General features: G+C 52.7%; 1 protein-coding gene across 6 annotated transcripts in view; it reads right to left on the reverse strand.

The window, feature by feature from the left end:
• Positions 1-14,040, reverse strand: part of RAP1GAP2 (RAP1 GTPase activating protein 2) — a 232,225-nt gene that overhangs the window by 185,427 nt on the left and 32,758 nt on the right. The window contains exon 1 of one of the 6 annotated variants that reach the window (XM_032322455.1): positions 2,794-3,054. The exons of the other annotated variants lie outside the window; for them this stretch is intronic. Coding sequence (XP_032178346.1) covers positions 2,794-2,924 — 131 coding nt within the window. The 5' untranslated portion in view covers positions 2,925-3,054. Of the gene's footprint in view, positions 1-2,793; positions 3,055-14,040 lie in introns of those variants that run through there. 6 annotated transcript variants of the gene reach the window in all.

Consider the following 14,040-nt stretch of genomic DNA (forward strand, 5'->3'; position numbering starts at 1 on the left):
GCTGGAACGGGAGCAGTGTCAGGGCCACACGGGGAGGACACAGAGCTGCCCCAGCAATCACAAGTCAGCACCAAGCCCTTGAGCTGGGAAGCAAGATCCTTTTGCTCTGAGTAAACTTCCAGCACCTTCTGATCTTGGTTCCCAGCAGCAAAACAAGCCACACCCCAAGGCTCCCAACCCAGGTCCCTCCCAGCTTCTTCACTGTGTCCTGGCCCCTTTCATGGAGCCTCCACAACTGGTCTCCTAGGGCTCATGAGGCCCCATCCCTCTGGCATGCAGACATTCCTCTTCTCCCATTCTGCCCACCAGATGGGGGTAGGGTGACTCCAGGGGCAGATCCCCACATTCTGCTGTAAAATTTATAGCCCAGAGCTACCTAATTGTAACCCCCAATAACAAGCCCTTACACTCTTTTCTGGAGGAATCTCTTTTAATTGCTACAACATCCCTCCGTTGTGGATAAGGCGGAAATCACCCACTTTCCCATGGGGAAACTGAGACCCAGAGAGGGGAAGTGACCTGCCTGAGTTCTTCAGAGTCAAGGTGGGGGCCAGCACTTAGAAGCAGGACTCCTAGTGTGGCGCCCTCTTAACCCAACCACCCCCACCGGGTGGCACTGTGGGTCACAGGAACCCCAGGCTCAACACCCACACCCACACCCAGTCAGCAGTCTCTCCAGAGGGTCCCACGCTGGGGTGCGGCCCTGGGAGGGCGGGACCAATGGCCTTGGCAGGACTGAGACTACAGACACAGCAGCAGCCTGTGTCACTGGGCTTCTCTCTTTCAGAAAGCCAGACTCCCCAGATTCTCCCTGGCACCTTCTCTCCTCCCCACCGCCCATCCACCCCACCCCATTCCCTCTCCTCACCATGTCCACCCCTGATGCCACTGGTTCTCCACCCTGACATCCAATGGAGCTTCTAGAATACCAGCCCCCTGAGATTCTGGTCACAGTCTGGAAGGGACCACGGCTCCAGAAATCTGCCCTTTAGTCTCCAACCCTCCCAGCTGGTGTCCATCTCCAGATGATGCCTACTCTAAAGACTTTTTTTTTTTTTTAACTTGACAGACAGAGATCACAAGTAGGCAGAGAAGCAGGCAGAGAGAAAGAAGGAGAAGCAGGCTCCCCGCTGAGCAGGGAGCCCAATGCGGGGCTCGATCCCAGGACTCTGGGATCATGACCTGAGCCGAAGGCAGATGGTTTAACCCACCGAGCCACCCAGGTACCCCCAGATGATGCCTACTCTTACCCACCAACCCCACCAGGAAGCCCTGCTGTCCCCTCAAACTCAATGAGGCCGATAACCAGATGCCTGTCATGGGCAAAAAAACATGTCACATAGTCACTCCATAAGCGTGGACTGAGCACGCACGATGTGCCACACACATCTTCCTGGTCTGCTCCACACCTCCCAGAGAAGCATGGCTCTTAGACAGAAAGCCTCTTATGGCCCGAGCCCCGCCCTGTAGTGATCCCAGCCAGCCTGACTGGGAAGCAGATGAGGTGATTTGAACCCAGAGCCCACACTCAGCACAGCAACCCCTTGGCCCCAGGGGAGGGAGGGGGCATGGGGAGGGGGCATGAGCAGGCCCCAGGTTGCCCTGTGCCAGCCCTAGCACCATGTCATCCTCATTCTCCCCATCTGCCAAACACGCAGCACCCGCAACTCCTTCCTGTCGGAGGACGGATGGCAAAGTGCCTTTGGAGAGAAGGGAGAGGAAAGTCAAAGTCTGCACACACACAGAAGCGAACCAGCCAGAAGAGCAGACGGAGCCCACCTCTTCCCAGCCCTGGCGGCCTCTCCTTCTCTCCCTTGCCTCAGTGTCCCCCCACTTGGCCCACCAGGCTCCATACCAGGGCACCCCAAGCCACGCTCCCTGCAGCAGTGGGAACATTTCCTCTGACAACGCCCCAGGCCCAGAAGCTGAAAGGAAACCGATAATGAAAACCACGAGACCCCGCTCCCCAGCTGAGGAGAAGCTTCCAACAGCTGGTAACCAGAGACAAGTCTCTGACCTCAGTCTCCCCATTTTCTGGCCCCCTGGGGAGGGAAGAGCCTCTCCCTTGTTCTGCATGGAAGCCTAGTGGCCTCAAGGACCAGGCAAGAGGCTGGAGCACAAAGCCAGCAGCTCAGGCTCAGATGGAGCTGGGATTGGCTGCCCGTGGTGGGAGGAGGGATATCTGGACACAGCCCTGCCCGTCCCTCACAGCTCACCCCCACAGTGGTCCAGTGGGCCACAGGCACCCCCATCACAAAGACACACACACACACACACACACACACACAGATGATGCAGATAGCACACACGCACGGACAGGAGCACACAAAGCTACAGACGACCAGAGGAGCCAACACCTGCTCAGAAACGCAGAGTGCACACGTGGTCACACGCCACACACACCTACACAGCCAGCCACACGCTTCATACACGGCCACCCCAACAGGCAGCTGCAGGCATGCCGCACTCAAGCACACACACAACCACAATCATCACAGAGGCACCGACACACACACGGGAGCACACAAGACACATTCAACCCCACCCCTCCGGCGAGCTAATGCTGGCACCAGCTCCAACCTTGTGGAGCTAGATCCACCCTTGTGGGTCCCCTAGATCCTACTCCAGGGACGGCAAGGAGACTTGCCCCTGTATCTCAAACACCCACCTCCCCACAGGTCTCAGGCACAACCAGAGTCCCCTCACCACCGCCCCCCAGGCGGCCGCAGCAGAAGCAAGACTTCCCAGCTGGGTTCGCTCCCATCCCTGTGGCCACCCTCCTCTGCCACCTACCATCCAAAGCCCCCAAAGGAGACGCTGCGCTTCCTGCGAAACATGGTTGTAGCCGGGGGGTCCCGGCTCCCCGCAACGTCCCCAGGGCTGTTGGCAAAAGGGCAGTGGCGCAGCCGGGTCGGTGGGGCCATAGGCTGAGAGCAGGACACCCGGTGTGGCACCTCCCCTGTCGCCTGCCCCCAAGCCCAGCACTTCCTGTGGGTGAGGCCGCAGGGCTGGGAGGTGTGTCCTGCCCCCCAGGAGGCACAGAGACAGACAGCAGGGGAGTTCGCAGAGGGCAGCTTCCCCACGCCCAGAGGAACCCACAGCTCCGGAAGGGGCTCGGCGGGCAGATTGCACCACAGCCCGACTTGGCAGCTCAGTCCCACACAGCCCCAGCTTCCCAGAACCCAAAGGAGGGCGAGGCACAGGCACACACAAACGTGCCTGTGAGGGAGATAGAAAGCCGGCTGGAAGGCTCGGGAGCCTTGCAGACAGGCCACTCACACCCACTCCCCTGAGATGCAAGAGACGGGACGGCTGCCTTCCTGCTCCCGCAGGGCTCCGCACACGCCAGCTGAAGCAGCCCCACGCCTGCAATGTACCTGCGTGTAGATCTCGTGTCTGTGTAACTCCCCACAAGACACAGGCTCACACAGGGAGGGAGACCCATGTGCACACACCCAGGCACACACTCAGACTGCACAACGCCCACATACCCACGCACAGGCACAGACCCCTTCAAGGGTCTAGACAGAGGTCAGCGGGGTCACCATTCATGCTGGTGATAGTGGGGGTGGGAGGGTGGCCCATGTGGGCGAGTGGGTTTCTTTCCTGCTGGAACTCAGCTCTGCGTGCGCCCATGCCAACCGTGCGGGGTATGCAGTAGGTTCTCACTAATGACAGCCCAAGGAAGGGTGCGGCACACCCACTAGCACCGGCCTGAGTGGGAGGGACCACAGCCGGGCACTGGGCACCAGGCCCCTGCCCTGCCCCCAAGCAATGCAGAAAGGGAAATACAGTTGCCGTGGCCTTTTTCACTGGCCCACCCTCCCCACAGCTTCCTGTTTGAGACCCACTGCCACTCTGGGCGTCAGATGGGTGGGGCCACCCCCAGGTCACAGACAAATGACACAGGTGTTTCTATTTTCTGGACGTTTCCACAGCAGGAAAGGCCACACAGGTGGTGAGTAGCCCCCTAGATGGGCCAAAAGACCAGCTTCAGGGGCCAGCCCACTTCTGATCCATAAGCGGTAAGAACGGGGTCCTTTCGTTGAAGGCAGCTGGCCTCTCAGCAGAAGCCGGGCAGTCCTCGGTTCCGCTGCATACTCCACCCCCGCCTTCACCAGGAAAGGAAGGATGGTGTGGCCCACCATCTGGGGTTGCACCAGACCAATGGCTTCCCACTGGATGTCCACTCCACATCCAGACCTCTCCCCACACTGCACCCACCCCATACCCAGGAGATGCTCGACAGAAAGCATGGACGCTTGGGGTCCTGCCGGCCCCGCGTCCATGTGGCCTCCATCTGGGTAAAACAGCTCTGTGCCCCATGCACACCCAGAAGGAGCCCCGGGCCAGCCCAGCTAACCAGGGTGCCTTCCCTGCTGGCCACCGTGACGCACTCAGGAGTGGGCAGGAGAACTCTGCGGCCCTCACTCCTAGAGCACAGCCCCCTCCTGCCAAGGCTGCTAAACCACAGGATGGACACACAGTACAAAGGAGAGTGGGAGAGAGTACAGGAGAAAGCAGGTCTTCGGGACATCAAACTCCTGGAGCAGCCAGCCTCTGGGCATGCAAAGGCCTGACATATATCCCATTATTCCTAAAGCCAACAGGAGTTGGATTCCTCTCACTCTCCACTGAGGAAGTCCCAACTAAGATCAAGAGCTTGGTGGGTGCAGGGGTGCAGGCAAGAAAAGCCAGCAGGCCGCTCAGCCCACCCCTCCCCAAGCCAACTCCAGTTCTAGGCCCACCACGGTTCCGGGTACAGAGAGTGCCAGGTGAAAGCTGGGGCTGGGTGCCACACGGGTGACTAATAACACAATTCCTGTTGCAAATTACTTCCTTTTTTTAGTCAATTAGAGGGAGATCATAGCGAACCCATCACTGGAGCCCATCATGTGCCGTCTTTCATGTGGGAGAGAATGAAGTGGGGTCATCCCAACAAGCTGGGGTGCTTCCAACCACCCATCAGCTAGTCTCACCTGTGCACAGACGTGACCCTGTTTTCATGTTATCCATCACCTGGGGGAAGAGGCGGACTTGAGATGCTCTCACGCAGGCCCTCCTAGTAGACATAGACACCTGGGCAAACACTGGGTGAGAGGCCACAGCCCAGGATTGCTGCAGGCCCAGGCCCAAGCATCTGGAGGTCAGCAGTGCGGCCCAGGGACCAGACAGGAAGCAGCATTTCAAGGCCCCAGCTGGGGCCACCTGGAGGCTGGATTCTCCTACTTGGGGTTCTGGTCTCTTACATGGTAACCACAAAAGACAGGGCGCTTTGTGACTCAGACCCCAGGCCCAGGACCAGCGATGGCCTGGCGGCATCAGCAGGAAGGAGTACAGAACTCATAGCATCCAAGATCCGGGAATCTTGGAGAGGCCAGACAGATCCATGCCCTCCTGATTCCTCAGAGTGAGGGCCTGGAGACAGAGAAGGGAGGTTCCCAGATGGCTTATATTTTACTCTCTGAGCTCTAGAGGGAGCTGAGAGCCAATCTAGAGCATCTCCCACTTTCCCTTCCTCAGCTTCAGTCTCCCGAGGAGCCTTACAGCCATGTGACCTTCAGCAAGTCACCTAACCTGGGAGGCCTCAGTTTTCCCCTCTGGATTGTGGCGGCTGCCACCACGGCTTACAGGATTAAGTGCAGGGCTCCCACACCATTACGGGAGCTGTTATAACTAGAATCTATTACAATCCCGCCCCCTCCCCTGGTCCTGCTCAGCTTCCTGTCGCGCCTGCTCTGACCCCACAGTTCCTGTTCTGTAGGGGGGTGGGTGGCGAGGGGTCCATGCACTCTCTGGGAAAGACCATGAGTCAGAGAAAAGAGAAGCATGCTGTGAGCCAGGCCCAGCCCTCCTACCCCCACCACGCACAGCCCAGCTTCCTCCCAGACCTCCGCTGACTCAGATGGCCAAGCCGTCAGAATGGAGACAAGGACAAGCCACAGGGATGGGAGAGCCAAGAGCAGGGCCTGTAACTGGGAGCTTCCTATGGGCGGTGCCAACCTAACCACTTAGCTCCTCTTGGTCTCACAGCAACCTCTGAGCTAGCACCCCTGTTTCCCCCATTTTACAGATGAGGACACTGATGCACAGAAATATCAAGGAACTTGACCAAATTTGCCCAGCACAATGGTAGCCAAGTTAGGTAGGACGCTGGAGACTGAGTTATCAGTCATTGTCCTATATGACACCCTGCACCGGTGCCAATGGCCAAATCAACCTACACAAGGGCCCAATTCATGCAGCACCCATTTTACAGACAGGAAAACTAAGGATCTGGAAACACAGCACAGCTCAACAGCTACAAGGACAAAGTCAGAAAGAGCAAGTCCCCACATCCTTCTAATACCAGGCAAGATGAGCTCCTTCCCGCCTGAGTTTGCTCCTTGCCCCATTCACAGAGCCAGCTTGGGGTCACCAAATCACAAGGCCCTGGTTTCTGCGCTGGAGGCCTGTGGGTGTTCCTGGTCCAGGAACAAGTTCCAGCCAGAGCCTTAAGCCCAGGACAGAGCTCCGGGGGACCCAGCCAGCTATCCAGGCTTTAGAGGGATGTGGAGCTGAGAATGCCAGCTGGGATCAGAAGAGGAAGCAGTCCAAGTCCCTGCCAACAGCTCCTGAGCCAGGTCTACAGGCCCTTGGGGGCAGGAGGGAAGGGGGTGACCATGGGGTTTCCTCTGCTTGGACAGCTCTGTCCTCACAGCCACTAGTGGGAGCTGAAAGAGGAGACAAACTCCTTTTCCAGGCATGGGGATGAGCAGTTATGGGAAGCTCAGAAAACAGAGGCCCCTGGAGAAGCAGGCGCTATGTCATTTGGCCTAGATCCTCCCCTGTCCACATGGTATGACCTGGCACCAGCAGTGACCAGCAGTGGCTCAGCTTTCCTCCCACCCTGACCACTGAACTGCCCAGAGCAGGCCACATACTCCTCAGGGGCTTCCGCTGACCTTTCCTCAAAGGGGAGGCTAGATTCACCCCTGCTTCCTTCATAAGCCAACTGAGGACAAAGGATAGAGAAGGACACGGATCTCCAGGAAGACAGGGCGGAATGGCATTCAGACCCAGCAAATCCGAATTGGTGAGAAATCCACACTTTGGGATGGCAACAAATGCACATCTAAGATCTGCACTGTGATTTAGGCTGCAGTGATCACTTCCCCACACGCACTCTCAGGGGCCAGACTGAATTTCTCATTGCACAAGTTCTGCAAAGCAAGACGGTGATGAAAATTTGCAAGAGCAATGCTAGTGAAAACCGGACTCCTGACCCCTGACTGCACGGTTTATTCTGACCTGCTCAGTACTGCCGGCCAAAAGAACTGCTCACCACACATGGCTGTGGACTGAACCGCTATCAAATGGACCACAACTTAAAACTGTTTAAACAGGACACCTAGTGGGCTCAGTCCATTAGGCATCTGCCTTTGGCTCCGTTCACAGTCCCGGGGTCCTGGCACCAGCCCCACATCAGGCTCTCTGCTCAGTGGGGTGTCTGCTTCTCCCTCTGCCTGCCTCTCCCCCTACTCATGCTCTCTCTCTCACTCACTCTCTCTCTCTCTAAAATAAATAAAATCTTTTTAAATAAATAAATAAAGTTGTTTAAATAATAACAAGGTATCCCTTTCAGCCATCAGATGGTAAAGGTTAAAAGAAACCTTGACAATGGTATGAGGATATAAGGAAACAGGACTACCATCATTAGTGTAGATATTTGGCAATATCTATCAAAATTTTAAGTGCACACACCGTTCATGCCAACAGTTGTTTTGTTTTTAAAGATTTTATTTATTTATTTGACAGACAGATCACAAGTAGGCAGAGAGGCAGGCAGAGAGAGAGGAGGAAGTAGGCTCCCTGCTGAGCAGAGAGTCCAATGCGGGGCTCGATCCGAGGTCCCTGGGATCATGACCTGAGCCAAAGGCAGAGGCTTTTACCCACTAAGCCACCCAGGTGCCCCTTGTGCCAACAGTTTTGTCTTCAGAGATTTATTCCACATATAAACTCATACAAGTTGACAAGATCTATGCATACAGATGTTAATCACACCATTGTTTGAAACAGCAAATACAAAAAAACCTAAATGACCAACATTTAACTATACTGGAAAACAAGCATAAAATGGGATGCTATGGGGGTGCCTGGGTGGCTCGGTCAGTTAAGCGGCTGCCTTCAGCTCAAGTCATGATCCCAGGGTCTGGGACCAGAGTCCATGTCAGCTCCTTGCTCAGTGGGGAGTCTGCTTCTCCCACACCCTCAGCTGCTCCCCTGGCTTGTGTTCGCGCCCTCTCTCTCTCTCTCTGTGTCAAATAAATAAAATCTTTTAAAAAAAAAAAGATGGAATATTATGGAGCCACTGAAAAGAAGGCAGAATATATGTGTTGCTATTTAAAGATAATCTAAGAATTCAAGTTTAAAAAAAAAACAGCTCATATAGTAGGATTTCATTAGTTTAAATAAATACAGAAGTTCTTCTTTTTTTTTTTTTTTTTTAAGGAGGGAGAGGGAAAGGGTGGGACAGAGAGAGAATCTTAAGCAGGTTCCAGCCTCAGCATGAGCCTGACCTTACCACCCTGAGATCATGATCGGAGCCAAAATCAAGAGTTGGACGCTCGACCAAATTCCTACACATGCCTGGACAATTTTTGGAATGGAACATAAGCAATGGTCCAACACTAGTTACCTCTGAAGAATGGGACCAGAAGTAGAAATTTGGGGGGAAGGGACTTTTCACTTTATGTTATTTTGTGTTGCTTGTTTTTTGTTCATTTGGGGCTTGGGGGGGGGTTGTCATGAACGTGTTATAATTAAAAGAAAAAGATGTTAAATATATGAATGGTTTGCTTTAAAAAAAAAAAAGGCAGAAACATTAGCGGCTACAAAGGTTCATTTCTTTAAAACCTTCTTATGCAGGGCCCCTGGGTGGCTCAGTTGTTAGGCATCTGCCTTCAGCTCAGGTCTTGATTCCAGGGTCCTGGGATCAAGCCCTATATCATGCTCCCTGCTCAGCAGGAAGCCTGCTTCTCCCTCTCTCACTCCCCCTGCTTGTGTTTCCTCCCTCGCTGTGTTGTCTCTCTCTGTTAGATATATAAATAAAATCTTAAAAATAAAATAAAACCTTCTTATGCTATTTCAAGCTCAAACAGACACTGATCTCAGTCCTGGGACCATCTCTTCTACTCTGAAGGGAACTTTGTCTTGCCCCAGAAAGAGCAGACTAGGCTCTCTTTCACTGCCTGACTCCAGATGGTTCCTCCATCCACTCTTCTTTTAAGCAAAGAGTCTATGCTTTAATCTTAAGAAAACTCAAAGGAGACCAACATAAAATTATGCTGGAGGAAATTTGGATCTGGTGTTCATTTTACATGAGTGTATCAAGTTTATGGAAATTCACCCATACCCTTAAAATCTGTACACTTTCTGTATGTGTATTATGCTTTAATAAAGAGGTTTGTTTTTTCTTTTTTTAAGATTTTATTTGTTTATTTGACAGACAAAGATCACAAGGAGGCAGAGAGGCAGGCAGAGAGAGGGGAGGGGGAGAAGCAGGCTCCCTGCTGAGCAGAGAGCCCCATGCGGGGCTTGATCCCAGGACCCTGGGACCATGACCTGAGCTGAAAGCAGAGGCTTTAACAAACTGAGCCACCCAGGCGCCCCAAAGAGGTTTGTTTTTTCATACACATGCTTTTTGACCTCGCAAGTCTGTTCCCAATTCCACAACCTCCCAAGGAGAAAAAAATCAGCCAAGTTTTACCTTCAAGGGTCTCCTGTACACTGCTGTCATAACTATGAAACTATGGAAATGACCTAAATTACTGACAGGGTAAATTCAAGAAAGATCCTACCCCCCAACAACTCAGTCCATTCCAGTCAATATAAAGTATAAGTACAGGGGCGCCTGGTGGCTTAGTGGGTTAAAGCCTCTGCCTTTGGCTCAGATCATGATCTCAAGGTCCTGGGATCAAGCCCCATATCAGGCTCTCTGCTCAGCAGGGAGCCTGCTTCCTCCTCTCTCTCTGCCTGCCTCTCTGCCTACTTGTGATCTCTGTCTGTCAAATAAATAAATTTTAAAAATCTTTTTTAAAAAATAAATAAACAATAAAAAATAAAAGGAAACAAAAGGAGGCAAGAAAGGGGATAGTCCCAGTGTTATAAGTTACTGGTTTTCAAATGCACTGGGTGTGAGAGTCACCTGGGGCTTAAAATAACATGGGTTCAGGGGCATCTGAGTGGTTCAGTCATTACACATCTGTCTTGGGCTCAGGTCATGATCCTGGAGTCCCAGGATCAAGTCCCGCTTCGGGCTCCCTGCTCAGAGGGGAGCCTGCTTCTCCCTCTCCCACTCCCCCTGCTTGTGTTCCCTCTCTGGCTGTCTCTTTCTGTCAGATAAATAAATTTAAAAATCTTTATTTTTAATTTTTTTTAATTAACAAAAATAAATAACAAGGTTCAAATTCCAGCACTGTTGCTTACCAGCAGTGTGACCCTGGGCAAGTCCTTCAACTTCTCTGTGTCTCAGACCAGACTCCCCATCTGTAAGGGGTGAAGGGTGAGGGGTATATGAAGCCTTCAGAGGGGTGCCCAGCATAGACCTACATGTGTGTTAGCCCGTGGGACTGCTAAAATCCTGACTCCATCATTCTGGATTAGGGCCAGGGAATCTGCATGCTTAACAAACTCCTCTGACAGCTCTGGCTCTGGCCCAGTGAGGAATACTGGAAGAAAATCCACTACAATGTTCCCATTATCTCTGGTGGCCCTGAAACTATCTGCAGGAAGTCTTGGGCACTAAGAACTGTCTGAAGGAGATCTCTCTAAAGGAGATCACAGAACCCCCTCTTCCAACTCTGTCCATCCTCCATTCTCCATTCTCCATTCAGCTAGGTCACTCCCAACCCTCCCCTACACCTGCAGAGACTCTCCTGAATGGCCAGAGTGTGGGCATCAGCACCCTCTGCAGGCACCTCTGAGTAGTACAAGTAGGAAAAGGGGGCATCTCGCTTGTATTTCTTGGATGGCAGCCATACTGCCCCCTGGCATAAGGGATTGGGGGTTGGGGGAAGCCTATGTCTTGCAGGAAGGAGATAAGCAACAACCGCCTGGTGTCAGAACACACAGGTTCCAGCCCTGACTCCGACGTTAAATATAGCTGAGGAGAAACCATTTCAGCACCCTCCAACTCCGTTTTTTTTCATCTGTAAAGAGTAACGGCACTCATTTCTCAAGACTCTCCCGTGAACCAGTTACATCATACTTTCTACTTTATTTTATCCTGGCCACAACCACATTCTCTCTCCCGGTGAGGAAATGGAGCCAGAGAGAAGTTAAGGAACTTGCCCAAGGTCACAGGGCTGGTGGTGGGTGGCAGTGACAGGATTCAAACCCAGAGGCCTGGCCTGTAACTCATCTGCCATTCCTAGAGAGAACAAGGGCAGTATTAGACGTGAACTAGCGCCAGGCTGGGTGCAAGAAAACAGATTCTTCCTGGGCCCCCACCAGTGCCGAGCTGAGGAGCAGCCCCAGCCTGGGCCAGGAGGAACACACCCTGGGATTCCTCCCCAGGGCCTGACAGACAGGCTGGGGAGGGAGCCTTCCAGAAAAGGAACAGTGACTCAGGTGGAGGCAGGTGGGAGGGAAGAGAGAGGAGAATCAAGGCACTCCCTCAAACACAGCATGCTCACGATGTACTTATCATGATCCCCTGAATAAAGATGGCGGTCCTAGTGAGGCTTGGCCTCCCAGGCCCAGAGAAATCCTGCTGGAGTCCCAGCCTGTGACATCGCTATCAATACTTGTCCCTTGCCCCTTTGAAGGGAGCATGGCTAACTAAGGATGACACAACAAATGGAGACAAGCAAGGCCTTTTCCACTCAAGGTCCCCTCTTCTGTCCCCACTGCTAGACCCACCTGTACTGCACATAGATGGGTGGGAAATTGGTGCTGGACCTTCAGCGTGGTGAAAGCCTGAACCAATGCCCCACTTGGGGCTGGGGATCTCTAAGTGGAACTATAGACCCTGCTAAAGAAACAACCCAAACAAGTAGATGCTAATGTTGTCCCCATTTTACAGATGGAAAAACTGGGGCACAGAGAGACTAAGTAATTGGCTCAAGGTTACACTCCTAGGTTGTAACTGTGGCAGATGGGTCGTATTTTCCAAAGACAGCCACACCACCCCACCATACAGCCCCATCCCACTTGCTCTTATTGCCATGGAACACTGTCCTCCTCCATTGAGAGGTGGCATCTCCATTCCCTCCTCCTGGATCCGTGTGGGTCTGGGACTACAGCAGGAGCAATGCTGCATCATCTCTGAGACCAGGTAAGAAAAGGCAAAAATAGCTTCTGCTGGCTCTTTCCTGGATTCTTGCCCCTTAACTCAGCCACCGTGCTGAGAGGAAACCCAAAGTAGCACAGGGGGAGGTGGCCTTTGCGACAAGAAGACTGAGCCCACAGAGAAGCCTGCATAGTAAGGAACTGCATCCTCAAGCCAAGAGCCAGCATTAAATGCCAGACGTGAGCAACTGAGCCTTCAGACCATTCTGATCCCTGCTCTGAGCCACCCCAGATGATGACCGCTCTGCCCCAAGTGCAGATTCCGGAGCAAAATAAATACTGCCTTTGTTTTCAGCCGTGAGCTTGTGGACAGTTTGTGATGCAGTATGAAATAACCAGAAGAGAGGCAGAGCCAGAACTGAACCCAGCAAGCCAGCTTCAGAGCCTGTGCCCCTGGCCACCCGGCGATGGTCTCTGCCGCCTGAGAGACAGGACAGAGGGGTTAAGAGCCTGGGCCTTGAGGCAAATGTATCTTCATATACTCATTCTCTCATTCATTCATTCAATAGGTGCTTATTTACTGCATCCCGAGATAGTGTGATTTATAAGAAATACATGTTTGGTCTTTGTCTACCGTTCCTGGCTCACAGCTCCCCAAACCCTTGGAATTTCATAAGTGCCGAGAGTGATAAGGGTGTCCTGTCATGTGAATGAGGTGACTTTTAGAAGCACCAAGGGTTGGAGGCTGGTTGCCAAGAGAACCAATCATGTGATTAGAGGGTTGGAACTTTTAGTCCCACCCCTGACCTCTAGAGAGCTGAGAGGAGCAGGAGACTGATTCAATCGCCAATGGCTAATTTAATCAATTGTGGCTATGTGAGGAAGCCTCCATAAACATGCACAAGGACAGGGCTGGGAGAACGTCCGGGTTGGTGAAAATGTGGAAAATGGGGAGAGAGCATACCCTCTCCCCTCTCCCCACACACTGTCCCACACACCTCTTCTACCTGCCTATTCTTGACTTACATCCTTTCATAATAAATGGGTAATCTAGTAAGGAAAATAAACTCTGAGTTTGGGAGCTGCTCTAGCAAATTTCCCCAACCTGAGCAGGAGGAGGTCCTGGGAACCTCTTTTGCATTGTCAGGGGTCAGAAGCACAGGACAACCTGGGCTTGTGACTAGCCTCTGTTAGACTGAACCCTTCCCCTGTGGAACACGGGGCTATCTCTGGGTGGGTCGTGTCAGAATCGAGTTGAATTCTCATTATCCCTGTTGGTGTCCAAAAATTGTTTCATTATATATATGGCAAGACTTACCCATCCAATCACAACCACAACCACACACACACACACACACACACACACACACACACACAATGGAATTGGTCTCAGACCATCCCTGCTATGTTCCAGACTCTGCTAGTGCTGAGGATAGAATGGTGAACAAGGTAGATCCCTGCCCCACGGGGAATGGGAGGGAGGAGGTGAAAGAGGAAAACTGGTAGGATCCAAAGGTGCCTGGGTGTGTGAAGAGACCTGTTTGGAGAGGGTGACTGGGACAGCCATTCGGAAGGGGAGACGGCAAGGACAAAACAGTCCAGCTTTGTGAAGAGTGAATGGAACAGCAGCAAATGTAAAGAACAGAGCTGGCGGGCTCCACTACTTACTAGCTATGTGATCTCGGGGAAGTGACCCAGCCTCTCTAAGCCTCTACTTCTTCATAAAATGGGGATACTTTCAGAACCCACGTCATAGCATTGCTCTGAGGA

The sequence above is a fragment of the Mustela erminea genome, chromosome 18 (genome assembly GCF_009829155.1).
Source record: "Mustela erminea isolate mMusErm1 chromosome 18, mMusErm1.Pri, whole genome shotgun sequence".
Classification (NCBI taxonomy): domain Eukaryota; kingdom Metazoa; phylum Chordata; class Mammalia; order Carnivora; family Mustelidae; genus Mustela; species Mustela erminea.